Here is a 14,917-nt window from a genome sequence, read left to right as displayed (position 1 = left end):
AGTTTTTAAAGCTCACAGTTATTAGTCAAAAACTTTTTACAAATTATTAAAACAAGCCCATTAAAAAGCATCTGGATAGGACTCCAGATATTGTGCTCAACCAAAAATGGGCTAGAGACAAAAAGCAGAGGATTAGGCAGTTTATAATATAAATATTTAAGGCCATATTTTTCTGAAATCCTATAACAGAAGGAAGATATCACGTTCAGTCAATGATCTTATTCAGTGCATAGGGTAACAGGACTGCTATATTTTCTAGAAATGTAATTTTAAAATGTGTGTTTGCTTGTGATGTTTTCCATTCAATGCATAGAGGAATATTCTTTAAAAGCAGATGAAATGTCTTTTCTTGTTTATTTCTCTTTTTTCTGCTTAGCATATGTGTGTGGTGGGGTTCAGTGGCTTTTCAATGCTCTTTGTTTAGCTACTTATAAGCATATGTTGTAAAAATGAGTAAAATCTCTCATACTTTTAGTATTCTAAAACCTTTAAACAGGACACTTTGTGCAGAAGAGCTACTGACATCTTGTGTATTTTGTGATAACTTCCACATGTAGATGCATGCTCTTTTCTGGCTATGTGTAAAACAGAGAAGCAGACATATTCCTAAGGTAAAAATTTCTTCCAAAATTTCTCCTCCTCCTTTTGAGATTGTTTTGGACTTTCACTAAATAATGGTATTATTCTGTATAGGCAGAAGAGGCAATCAGCAGATTTTTGGAAGTGACTGTTTATGTCCCTGTTTGAAGCTTGTATAAGGGGGAGTTATACAGTGTTTCTTTTATTTTCATAAGCTGTTGTGGATATACATACATGCACTTTTTCTGTCTGGTAAAACAACCCCAGATGATTCCCACAGATAATAAAATATGGAACTTTAATTGGCTGCTTTCTTTTGCAGTCACTTTTGGCCTATAATGAACTTCTTTGTTAATACAGAACAGGTAAATGGATTCTTTTTTCCAGCCACTAGCCAGCTTTTTATTTCAAACCACATTCATCAAGATGCCAAGTGCAATTTTCAACAATTCTTCTATTAGGAACACTGTACAATCCCAGCTTTCAAAAATATTGGCAGGTGATAATTTTTCTCTCTTAAAAGATAGTCCTTTGCCATCTAGAATTCTGCTGACAAGAGATTGTCTTATTGCTCAATGAGCACTAAATCTTTCATGTGTGCAAACAAGATGAATCCACCATCTGAACCTTTCACCACGTCATTTCTCTTACCTTTAAACAGCCAAGATATGAGGAAGATGGTAGTATCCTACCAGTTATGGACGTCTTGTGGGTTCTTGGGGGAAATGATGCTAGAGTTCCTGCTGTCCAGAACTGGATTGAGTCTGAATCTGAATTACACTGTCTAGTGATCATGAGCACAATTTTATTTGGGGGAGACTCGGAGTGTGTTACCCTTCATAATAGCAAAGTGCAGACTGATTTAATGAGTTTGGGTTATGCCTCTTTGTATGAATAAGAACCTTTTTGTTCTTAAGTCACTGAGTTATAGTTGCAAAATAACTTGTCCACAGACCTTTTCCTTGTGTTAAAGTGGTCATTTTTACTTATTTCTGAGGCCATTCCAAACTAGGTCATCCTTCAAAGGCAATATTACTTTTTTTTTCTTCAGTGTTGGAAGTGTAATTCTGTCACTGAAGTCTTTTCTTTCCCTACAAAATTACCGCACTTTCTGAGTTAACAAGAACTTCTGGCAATAAAACACTTTACAGTGCCTTGATTGAATTATTGGTGTATTATTTTAATGGTGTCTTAATGAAATTGCTCAGCAACTAACCTTGTCTGTTAGTTGTCCTTAGAGACAGCTTCAAAACTGTCAGCTCTAGCTCATTTCATGTTTTCATTTAGGTGCTAATACTGTTAGCCAATTTGTTTAAATGAGAGACTTGGGCCAAATTTTGGTGGCTCTGCTCATGAGAGCAGTTCTACAGCAGTTGATGTTAGCCCATGAGTAAAGCTTGTTAAACTTCACAAAGGCTTCAGTCTCCTCTTTCCTTGTTAATATCCAAATAAATGCTTGAGTTATTTCTTTTTGGTAATTTTTTCCCTAATTTATTTGCTCTTGCAACCACTTACTGCTTCCAGTAACTCAGTCCTGTAAAAGGAGTTGGTCTAATTTGCTTTACAGTAGTGTTGCATTTATTTCAGAATGTCATGGCCAAAGCAGTTCCTTTCTTTGGCTTTTTTCATTTTATTTCTTATTCTAGGTCTTGAAAAAGCTTAAGCAATGAACTAGTTGGATTAGTTAAAAGCAGGGCACGTTGCTTTAAAATGCATGTGTGAATTGCTGAATCTGGAGAATCAGGTTCTCTCTTTACACAATCTTCATGCCTTGTAAATGGCAATCCAAATTCAGAAGCGATATGTAAAGTGGCAGAAATTACATTTTATTATGCTGGACTCCATAGCACTGATGCTCTTGCAATCAGTTACCGTGTAAAAAAATCTAACCCCACAGCCCTCTAAAATTATGTAACTGGCATGCAGAGAAGCTGGAAAAAAATGCAAATGTTTAGAGAATTTAAGTGGGGAATGCCCTGCTTTTTTAAGAGTAGGACATTTCTGTTCTTCCTTGCTGATCTCCTCTTTTGCTGTACTTCACTCTCACATTTTCCTGTGAGAAATGTTATTGGGTCCGTGTGGGTCACCAGTGTTGGGTCTATGCATGAAGCATGTAATAGATGAGGAAGGTGAAGATTTCCATTTCATCCCTATTTCTGGTCAGGTGGTATAACTCAGATCTGTTAATACACCAGAAGTGAGTGAAAGAACATGTGAATCTATGAAATTTATTTGTGGGTTTTTTATACTGTTCTGTTTCACTGATACTATGCTCTTGACTATAAAATGCTAGAGAAAAGATGATCCAAGTGAAGATATGAGGGGCTAAAATAAAAGATTGAGAGCAGTTCTGGACTTGTTTTGACTAAGCCACTGAATCTAGCATTCAGGGCACTTGTATAAGGATCATGATTCCATTTGTAGAAGCAAAATCAGGATCCTCTTGTGAAGCGTTCCTGGGTTTGTGAGGACAGCAAAAATCTGCATAATTGTCAAGGGCAATCTGCCATCAACAGAGTTAACATCAAAGAAGGAGTGAAAAAAGTGTGGACTGTTTACGATCTATAAATTATGTTTTCTGTTCATTTGTCACTTCTAGGAAAAGCAAATCAAGTTTCTCCCTATTCAGGGGGTGGATGATTAATGGATGCCTTGCATTTGGTTGCAAAAGCCTGCGTTGACTTTATCGACTTTTTTTACAGAGAAAAAACCCAATGCGTCTGAAGCATTAGGAAGTGCAGCGTGTGCTTGCTGTGCGTGGTGTGAGTAAGCAGATTCTGATCATTACTGAGCACTGATCTGAACAGAGAGCAATTACTTTTGCTGGGCAGAAGTAGAGTCTTGGCTTATCCTCACTCTTCATTTTTGTTTAACATAAGGCAACAATAAACCAGACCAGAGGCACTCTAAGGTTGGTGTCCCATTACTAAGGGCTTTTGCTGGAAGTGAGTTGCAGATATGTATGCCTCTTTTTACTCCTGTGTTAATAGCTTTATTTTGTAGTGGTAGAATCAGAGGTAGTTAAAAAACAGTCAAGTTAAAAATGATGGGCCCAATTCTTCACATAAGAAGTTGCTAGATCAGCCCACCTGAACTGATAATGTTATCGTTTATCATTTTCATTCACTCTCCAGTGATGTATGTAAGAACAGCCATGCTAAATCAGACTGAATCTTAACCAATCCCACTCTCTGTTGAGAGGGAAGTGTCAGATTAGCGCAAGTATATAATGATATTTTCCTATGTATTTTCCCAGAATTCAGCAATCTGTGATTCAGATTCCTGAGCCAACAGTGAAATTTTTGAATTGATGGATTTTTTTTTTTTCCTCCAGGAACGTTATCTGTTCATTTTTCCTATTCGTATAAACTTTTGACATCTACAACAAACTATATCAAGGAGTTTCATGGTTTAATCAGGCAAAAAATCATAGAATCATAGAATGGTTTGGGTTGGAAGGGACTTTTAAAGGTCATCTAGCCCAACCCCCCTGTGATGGGCAGGGACATCATCAACTAGATCAGGCTGCTCAGAGCCCTGTCCAACCTGACCTTGAATGTTTCCAGGGATGGGGCAACTACCACCTCTCTGAGCAACCTGTTCCAGTGTTTTACCACCCTCATCGTGAAAAATTTCTTCCTCGTATCTAGTCTGAATCTACCCTCTTTTAGTTTAAAACCATTACCCCTTGTCCCATCACAACAGGCCCTACTAAAAAGATTGTCCCCATCTTTCTTCTAAGCCCCCTTTAAGTATTGAAAGGCTACAAATAAGGTCTCCCCGCAGCCTTCTCTTCTCCAGGCTGAACAGCCCCAACTCCCTCGGCCTTTCCTCATAGGAGAGGTGTTCCATCCCTCCGATCATTTTTGTGGCCCTCCTCTGGACCTGCTACAACAGGTCTATGTCCTTCCTGTGCTGAGGACTCAAGAGCTGGACCCAGTAGTCCAGGTGGGATCCCACCAGAGCATAGTAGAGGGGCAGAATCACCTCCCTCGACCTGCTGGCCATGCTTCTTTTGATGCAGCTCAGGATATGTTTGGCTTTCTGGGCTGCGAGTGCACATTGCCGACTCATGTCCAGCTTTTCATCCACCAGTACCCCTAAGTCTTTCTCTGCAGGGCTGCTCTCAATCCCTTCATCCCCCAGCCTGTACTGATTTCAAGCATTGGAGCAGGCTACCCAGGAAAGTGGTTGAGTCTCCATCCCTGGAGGTATTTAAAGAACGGATAGGTGTGGTGCTCGAGGACATGGTATAGATGGACTTGGCAGTGTTAGGTTAACGGTTGGACTCGATGATCTTAAGGGTCTTTTCCAACCATGACGATTCTATGATTCTGTGATACCAGGGGTTGCCCTGACCCAGGTGCAGGACCTTGCACTTGGCCTTGTTGAACCTCATGAAATTCACATGGGCTCACTTCTCGACCTTGTCCAGGTCTCTCTGAATGGCATCCAGTCCCTCAGGCGTGTCAACTGCACCACTCAGCTTGGTGTCATCTGCAAACTTGCTGAGGGTGCACTCGATCCCACTGTCTATGTCATTGATGAAGATATTAAACAGCATTGGTCCCAGTACGGACCCCTAGGGACACCACTTATCACTGATCTTCATCTGGACATTGAGCCGTTGACCACTACCCTCTGGATGCGACCATCCAGCCAATTTCTTATCCACCGAACAGTCCACCCATCAAATCCGTCTCTCTCCAATTTAGAGAGAAGGATGGTGTGAGGGACCGTATCAAAGGCCTTACAGAAGTCCAGATAGACAACATCCGTAGTTCTTCCCTCGTCATGAACTCACCTGTGTTTTTTATCTCACTCTTGATAAATTCATTTGATGCTCATGAGTTTTGTATTATGACAGACTGAATAATTGTCCTCTAAGCATTTCCAGGTCATTCTTAATTTTGTAGACTTTGGTCAAATTGCCTCTCATTTATCTCTTTTGGAAATGGAATAGTTCATTTATTTGCTGCTTGTATGAAAAAAGTTTCATAGTTTTCTTCGATCACCCTTATAGCTATTCTATGTTTTCTACTATAGCCTTTTTTTTTTTTTTTTTTAAATGGAGGATGAGAATAGCACCCAGTGTTAAGTTGTGGGAACACTTCACAGTGGCCCAATAGCATAATTTACTATGTTGTTTAACTCTTTCCTAATAATTCCTACTGCTGTAATTGAGGTTTTTTTTGATAGGATCTGAGGACTGAGCTTCTATTTTCACAGACCTCTTAACTGAAACCCCCAGTCTCCTTTCCTAAAAGGAATTATCTACTTAGAGCCTATTGTTCTGTCTGCTACACTGGGATTGCTTTTCTCCATATGTATTTTTTTTGTTATACATCATCACTGAATTTCACCTGTCATTTTACTGCTCAGGTACTCAGTATTATGAAATCTTTTTATAGATCTTCATAGCTGGCTTTTGTTTTCATCATTCTGAATAACCTTACTGCCATCAGCAAACTTTGTCACCTATCTTTCCTTCCTTCTTTCCAAATTGTTAATGAATAAACTGATCAGCACAAAGCATTGGGGAAATTCCAAATGAACACTTCTCACCATTGTGAAAATGGAAAGATTTTTCGCTAACCTTTCATGCTGATGTTCTAACCATAAATTAATCTATGGAAAGGCCTTTTATCCCATGACAATTTCAGATCCTTTGGCAAGGTAACCCCTCAAAAATCCTATTAGACTTCATCAGCTAGGTTGTCTTTACCTACAGGTTCTAAGAACATGGATATAATTAAGGTGTGATTTTCATATGCAAAAGTCATGTTGATTCCTCAGTGATGTCCAGAATATACTTCTCCAGAAACCAGTGTCAGCTGGGAAAACAGTAATATGTTGTATTAGAACTGTAGAAACAGAGGAAGAAGATTGCTCCTTTGAGGAGCTCACATTTGAGGAAAACCAGCATGCTTTCTACAGTGAAGTCAGAAATTATAAAGATAGTTTCCTTCTAATCTCTTATCTTAGATATCCTTAGATATTAAAGTTTATGACCTCTAAACTTAGATTCATTTTGTTACTGTTGCTGGTTCTATTTTCCATGCTTTTCCTGTTCAACACGTCTTTGCTTTTATTTTCTGTATAAGGAACTGCATCAAGTCAATGGGTAACAGACTACTTCAAAGCAGAAATTGGCTTCATTTATTTCAAAGAAAATTCTAAAATTTATTTACTCTCTATTTCGTATACTACAACAACAAAAACATTAAAATTAATTGTACTTTCCCTCCTTTCTCATTTATGCTCCAGGCAACTTAGTTAATAAAACTAAGCTAATGTGGCTGCAACTGCATTAGCTTGTAGTGCAGCTCAGTGGAAGTGGGTTTGTAGAATGAAATGGTTGATGTTGAGATGACATCTATCTGCAATGTGGGCATTTTGGAGGCAGAGGGTCTGACTTTAGAGTAGTGCTAACCTGATACACTGAGCTAAATGTCCAGTAGTGGTTGGAGCACATTAGATGCACTCCTGAAATATGTATTCTGGTTTAGTTTCCTTGGAAGGTAATTCAGTTCCTGTGCTCTGAGATCACGGTGGTATGAGCCAGAACATAGTATGTAAGGATTTGCTATAGACATTTGCCCCCAAAATTTAGGGGATTCATTTCAGAAGCACACTCCTGGTTTGATCTGAAAGGTTCATACACACAGCATTTCCCTCTTGTTTTGACAAATTTTTCATACAGGTATCAATTTCTGCTTCGTATCCAATAAATGCTACCTTTTGAGCTTGTAACTTTATTTACATGCAGATATGTTGTAATGAAATTTGCTTTTCTTATCTTGTAAGAAACATGGTACTCTGACTGTGATGGGAGTAGTGACTGCTTAGTCACCTCTAGCTTGTTTTGTTTTACGGCATCTGTGCAAAGTGATTGGCAATGCAGGGCACAACAGTGGAGCAGAAAATGCTGTCCCAGCATTGAAAGTTGGTCTTACAGTTAACAATCGGACTAGTGGCTAGGGAGTCATCCGTCAGCTCCCTCCCCTGTCTCTGACTCTCTGTATGCCCTTGCATAAATCTGCAGCAGTTCTGCACAACTCTGCCACATCTAAGAAACTATTGCTATTGGCATATGTAGCAAAACTGATGTGTCCTGGAACACTTCATATGTACAGAATGGCTGGTTATCACAATACAACAGCTAAGGCTTCTGGAGACCATAGATACCTGAAAACACAGCAATAATAGCCCAGGGTGTTAGTTAGCAGATTAAAACCAAAGTCAGCAGTGCTGGCAAGTCTGTTTAGGCACTTAACTTTTATTGATTGAATGAGGAATTAGGTGCTTCAGTACCTCAACAGTTTGTCCCTCAATTCCCTTTCTAAGAAGAGGAGATAAGAGCTCTTTTACACTTCAGGGGAGTGGCCTGACAGAAAATGTGTTAAGGCAGTGATGTGCTTGGATGTGACAGTGATGAGGTCAGATGAGTTCCTTGTGCACGTAGGAGAAAATATGTGAGACTAGAGTGGATCTTGATTAACAGCTTGCCTTAGAGGCACAATCCAAAGTCAATGACAAGACTCTTATTAACTTCAGGGAGCTTGGATCAAGCCCATTGATTTGTGCTTATTTCTGCTCTAGTTGCTGTAGTCCAAATTAATGCTGTGCTGTGGTATTTTCAAATACCAACATAAACAAAATCTACTTAACAAGGAAGTCATAAAAATAGGAAAATCATAATGCCTGAATCATAGTACTGAATTGATAAATGTTAACCATAGGAACATTGTCCCAGAGATTAGTCTGGTAAGAAAAAAGAACCAACTGATAAACGTCACAATTAATTTTTGGCTTCAGAAGCTGGATAGGCTACTTAGTGACAGTAGATGATCTATATATTGACATTTTGACTATTAATGCTTCCTGCGTACCTTCTGTCATGCAATCTTCAGTTTAGAAGTCACATCAATGACATGCTTGATGTATTTGAAAGTGTTAAATGAAAATAAGAATGTTTAATTCTAATAATGCATGTTTTCATCACAAGATTTCAAAAGTAAATCAGAGATACAAAAGGAGGCTATACCTTTATGGTACAATGGAAACTACCCTATTTTACATTAGAGATACAGTGTGATAATGTAACTGGTCTACGATCACTCAGGATATTAAAGTTCAGGGATTTTGAAAAACCCCAGACTTCCAAGTCACAGGCCAAACTGTTATGCTACCAAAGGGTTTTCTAGAGAGAGATAAAAACCTCTGGCAGTTACTCAATAATGAAGGACATTTCCTATGTAGATTATATGTGTATTTACCCCTTCACATGCAAATAGTTCTTTAGCATCTGGTGTCTATCAAGACTTATGGCGCCCTATAATTCACAGGTAGTGAGTTAAGTTATGTCTAACTCTGCCTGCCTAAATGAAAGAGAGAGAAGGAAATGGAGTGTGTGATTTTTGCAGTGCCCAAACCCAGATAGAAATTTGCTCTGAGAAATGTCAGGTGTGGATCCTTTAATTTCAGGCTTGCCTAAGAACAGATCAGTGTTTGCCATTTAAAAAGCAACAGCAGCACCCCTACTTAAAAAAAAAAAAAAAAAAAAAAAAAAAAAAAAGCTAATGATTCAAGGCTTTAATACCTTCCCAGGCAAATGTTCTTCAGAACTTTTCATGTCTGTCATTCATGGTGCCTCATTCCCATTCCTTCGGGGTATTACTTTGTTGCTTGCTGAAATACTGGAATGATCTCTTTCTGCTGTTCAAACCTATATATTCTCTCATGCAGAGACACATGAGAGGAGTATCTCATTATTCTATCTGATTCATCAGCAATGCAGACCAATTAATACCACAGTTAATGGGGAGAATTAGCTACTACAACTGCAAGCTGTATATCTTCTGTCACTCCTTAACTAACACTCTTGGACAAAGCTAGGAAGCAACTTTACTATGCGGAGATTATTTTTGATACACTACCTAATCTATAATTCACAGCACCATAGAAACTGGAGATGGAAAGAACCCAGCACGTTATCAAATGTGTTCTTCTGCCAAAGCAAGATTGCTTGTTGCAGACAGCCAGGTTATAACACTTCAAGCAACGAAACTGTCATCTTCTCTGAAAATTCTGCCAGAGTCTAACAAACCTCACCATTAGAGATCATTCTCTGTGTCTCTCTCTCTCTCTTTTTTCTTAACACCTAACTTTTTGTCTGCCACTCCAATAGATCATTCATGAAGACCCTAGCAATCCATTGTAGCTGTCTGGTAACTTAGTAAGTTTACACTCTGGTGTTACAAATTTCAGGTTTGATTTTACGGATAATCTAAGCACAGCTCCATTTAGGTCTGTTTTAACTAGTGGTAAAGTCATTCTGCCTATTTGATCATATGCTATGTGTTTATATACATAGCTGAAATATACTGTTTTCCTTACTGAAAGATTGGCTATGCTTAGTTTTGGTGTTACATTGAAACATTTTGAAATAGACATATTTAATAAGCTTATCTAAAGTTCCTAGCTGCTTATTTTTCCATCTGACTCCTCTTCACCACTGTATTTTCATCTTTCCTTTCCGTATAGATTATGCTGCTGACTGATCCAGAAGTCGAGAGCAGCTTATTAATCAGTTCTGATGAAGGGGCCACCTATCAAAAATACCGTCTGAACTTCTACATCCACAGTCTGCTCTTCCACCCCAAGCAGGAAGATTGGATCTTAGCATACAGCCAAGATCAGAAGGTAAGAATTGTTGGCAGCATTTTGCTTTGTTTGATTGGGAAGAACCTAGGGTTTCCCCATCTGTCTATGTAATTGCTGCAGAGCATTCAGGACAGTCTTTGGGGTGATACCAGGGCAGTCTTTGGAAATACCAAACTGGTATTACCAAGCAAGAAATATTGAGTAAGCCTCAATGTAAAGGGCAAAGTAAAGGACATGGGCACCTACTGTGTTCTTGGGGCCTAGCCCTCAATGACTGACCTGGCAGTCTGCATTTATTCATCGGTCCTTTTGGCAATATCATGTGACAGACAATGGGCAGAGAAGACAGCTAGGAAACTTCACAATAGGAATTACAACCTCTAATGAGGCTTTTTGTCCTCTTATTTAACGATTCTCTTGCTCCAGCCTCACACCAGCTCCAAGAACAGTATAAGACACTCCTTGTTCCTATCTGGCATATTTTCAAGTAGCCTTTGATTTTTCTAAGAGAAAATTAGTGGTGAATCAGTTTCCTTTGAAGTCCAGTTCCTTCAGTACAGGCATCAATCCATCAGTTGAATAAATATGCTGTCAGATTTGCCTTGATTTTTTGCTACCCAACTTGAGATGACAGAACGGGACTTGATTCTAAGAGAACTCATTGTTAGAACTTTTTGAAAATCAGCACATCAATACTCATAAGTCAGTTGTCTTCTAGCGAAGGACTTTATAGAGCTCAATCTGTTTAGTTTACCAAAAAGTAGATTGAAGGGAAACTATATTGTTGTGCATAAATATCTCCATGGGGGAAGACAAAACGTATGAGTAAACATTTTGATCTAGCAAAAAAACTTCTAACAAGAATTGATGGCTAGGAGTCAATGGCAGATAAACTCAACTGTGAAGTAACTAGCCATTGGAGCAAACTTCTCTGAGAAATGGCAGATTTCACATCCTGACATTTTGATATGTTTGAATAAAAGTAGAAAAAGACCAAAACAATTTGCTGAGCTCCCAACATGGGTAAAAGAGTGAAATATCTTTGCATCTAGTATGTAAGTCTTTATGCAAAGTAATTTAGTGGTCTCTCTTTGTTTTACATATGATGAATCTATGAGAATCTGAATCTAATCAATAATCAAAGTATTGGCTAAATTGTTCAGGTTATACATGAATGTAAATATGAACATAAAAGTTTGAATTCTATGATGTTTTCCATCTGTGTATTTGAATTAATTTTACAAACATTAAACAACTAATTTTCCTTTAGCCTAAATTAGGCTTGTTGTTGCTATTACTGTAAGCCTGAGAAAATAAAGGCATAAGGAAGCTAAATAAGTAGGTAAGGTCACAAAATGATCTTACGGGAATTTTTGGAATAGAAGTTCCTGTGCTTTAAACTCAAAACCAGTATCCTTCCAGGATTATAGCTTAATATCCTGCCAAACTATGAGAAACGCATCTTGCCTGCCTAGTTCTTCCTGTAGCGTCAATTGCATGCAATGCTTTTCGCTCACGCCTCTCACAGAATTTTGTAGAGTGTACTGTGGTTATAATCTGTTCAGAGGAAGGTGCAGATTATTTCTGGGTGTTCAGTATGTAATTAGAGAAGGTCAAAATGTTTCCCTTGTGGCTGTTGAATTCTCTGGACTGATGTGAAACTGAACAGAATCTGGTCTCTGCTGTCTCTTAGGACCCATTGGAATGAAAGTTAGTGTGTATTAGTAACAGGAAATTTATTACACAAGGATCAATGAAACTTTCAGTGGTAAATTTGTCCAATAAAAGTAGGATATAGTAGAAAATGAGTTTCAGCTGTTGTGACATTCAGCCTACTCAGGAAATAATTCTGAATTAAGAGTCCATACACCTAGTGCTCATCTCATTTATGGTAGATGGCTACCAGCAAGTACATTGTCACTATTCCGTAGGAAACTCCCCCTCTTCTTCTATAGTATCCTAAAAAACAATCCAGATATGAGAACAAAGGGCCCTTTTGTGCATTAACCTGAATTTATGGAGTTGGTGTCGGAATTGTGTGTATGGGGTGTTTTGTGTGAGAGGCTGCAGGCTGTACGGTAAAACTTGTGTGTGTATGGCATTGATTAGCAAATTGGATAACTGTTGGTAATTAAATACTGTAGTTGCAAGAGAAAAATCATGTAGCCCAAGGTCTGTAGATCTGTACCAATTAACTCTAAAATAGAATTTTAAAAGTACTCCGTACGGGTATGAGTCACAGGCCTGGTTTCTACTTTAAAGCCTAATGGATACATTTTCTGACTTCAACAAGCTTTGGCCAAGAACTGTAGAGGGTAACCACCAGGCAAAGAGTACTAATCAGCTTGGACTAAATTAAATGTAACTCAAACTAAGGGTCAAGTTCAGCCTGTGGCTAAGTGTAAATGACTCCCATTCGTTTCATGCTTGTATATCTAAAGGCAGAATTTTCTCAGAGTAATTAAGAGGTCCTGCAGGTATTTAGATAATTGCAATGGGAGCTGTGGGGTAGTTTGAAACAAATGGCGCTGCCATTTGCTATTTCACAATCTTGTGCTAAGGCCATATTTAAGGAAAGAGAACCCACTACTCCTTGGATTCCAGGCACTGTGTGCACACTCACTAAGAGTCACTCGAGGAAGCAAGGGAAATGTATCTGTATGGTAAGGAATTTACATTTTGATATCACTGACTTTGATGCCACTGACTGAAGAGGCTGTGAGGGTTTTGTTGATCGGGGCTGTAAGGAGTAAGTTCAATTTTGACCAGTTAGGATTGTCGCAGTCATTTAATTCTGCTGTTGACAGTCAGGAGGGAGGGGAGAATCAACTAGAAAACATGTTTACATCCTTCTAGCAAGCCACGTCATTGTTGCCATCCATTTGCATCTTGTCATTGCACAGGTGGGACCGGGAGAATCAGGTGGTGAATAGAGCAAGAGCTGGAGAGACAGGAATCACATTGGGTCTGAACTGTTTTAGTTCTCAGAAGTTGTCCATCCAATTCAGGACTGATGAGGGCAAAGCCAACAGTTAGTGCATGCCTCTTGTTGCTCAGTTGTAATGAACAGGAAATGGGTCACATAGCATCATCCCGCTGTCTCTTCACAGCCCACTGAGTCTATCACTATGATAAGTACTACAGATCTTTTTTATTTGGTTGAATAGGGATTTACTCAATGGTAGGGAAATCTGTGTTAACTGAAGTCATTTTATGTCCCAGTTTCTTGGGTGTTGTGTGTAGGTGAATGTGGTTAATTACTGGGGTTCAGCTGACGAGCAATAACTCATTAAGCTTCAGTGTCTTGGTTGCTTTTGTTCACATGTCTCTCCCATGTGTTTCTGCCTTGGGCAGCAGACTTGAATTACCACTGCTGACAAACCAGTCCCTTATTCAGTCATGACTTTTCCCTGCCAGTCTTGAGAAAAAAGAGCAGCAAACCATCTGCCGCCTGTACTAATTGCTTCATGATTGCATTCATTGTTCTGGCTGAAAGTACAGCTGTTACATGGCTGATTCTTACCACATAATTGCAGAACTACTGCATGTTTCTCCATTTTCTGAGTAAGAGGAGTTACAAATCAGGAGGAAACTTCAGACATGGTAAAGCATTGCTTATGAGGCAAAAGCTTGTTGGAGGTCTTGTACGTGTGAGCTCTTGTGGGTTTAATCAGCTTGCTTGTAGGATGAGGGGCTGTATTTTATGGGAGTGCTGCTTATGTATTACTATGTAATCTTCAAAAGTGGTTTGCTGTGTAATCAGAGGGTGGGATGCAGGAGCCTCTACTTCATGGGGAGACATCTGCTATTCAGATGGGTCAGACACACAGAGGAATGGTTAGTAATCAGCTGTGAATAACAGAGCTATTTGCAGAGATGAAATACAGGTGAAATTGGGAAACACAAGTCAGACGGGCAAAATGCAGGGTTGTAATTGCCCAGCTCAGGAATAAATGTGCAAAGGTACTCAAGCACTGAAAGGCAGTAACAGAGGCTGGAAAAGCAGGTTTAAAATGGAGTTATTGTTGTTGCTTCTCCTCTCTCATTTTAAATGAACTCTTGAAAAGCAAGGCACCCCAGACTAAAGGAGCTCTGTCAACATAGCACTAGTAAATGAAGAGGTTTATATTTCCTTTTTTTTTCTTATGTTTTTCATTTTGGCCTTTCCCAAATATCTGATTCCATCTGTCTACCTTTATTTACTGTGTGTGTCACGCTGGACATCAGTGAGTTAGGGACCGGTACTTGGCTGTATAGCTAAAGTGCTGAAGTTTAGCAAATCAGGATTCTGTTGCTTGTGGGACAACGTTATCTTCTGTCATCAAACCATGTCATCTTCAGTTTCCTACAGTAAAGGTGGTCCACTCCTCATGCATTCAAGTGGAAGAGAAAGTTGCTCATATATCAGGGATGACAGAGGAACTGCTTAGAATACAGATAAGGATGCACATGGCCATAGGATGTCTGTGTGAGAGAACAGGCCAACCTTCAGCCCCATTTATCCATGGGTTTGGTCTAATGCTTGTGTCTGACAGTAGAGTATCTGCCATAGATGTAGCTAGTATTCACTCTTCAAGGTGTGATGGACTGTTTTGGACACACTTCATAATTCTAAAACCTTTCATTTCACTGCATTGGGATCTAACCTTGAGAGTGACCCTGCTTTTGGGAA

At 39.1% G+C, this 14,917-nt stretch overlaps 1 protein-coding gene across 1 annotated transcript in view; it reads left to right on the top strand.

The window, feature by feature from the left end:
* Positions 1-14,917, top strand: part of SORCS1 (sortilin related VPS10 domain containing receptor 1) — a 309,525-nt gene that overhangs the window by 177,440 nt on the left and 117,168 nt on the right. Inside the window, exon 4 of the mRNA XM_087766088.1 lies at positions 10,126-10,284. Within this exon, the coding sequence (XP_087622214.1) occupies positions 10,126-10,284 (159 nt within the window). The remainder of the gene's footprint in view (positions 1-10,125; positions 10,285-14,917) is intronic.

This window comes from Nipponia nippon, unplaced genomic scaffold, assembly GCF_047370975.1.
Source record: "Nipponia nippon isolate SJK-2023a ecotype South Korea unplaced genomic scaffold, ASM4737097v1 scaffold_3, whole genome shotgun sequence".
NCBI lineage: Eukaryota > Metazoa > Chordata > Aves > Pelecaniformes > Threskiornithidae > Nipponia > Nipponia nippon.
This window is presented reverse-complemented; position numbering and strand designations above follow the sequence as displayed.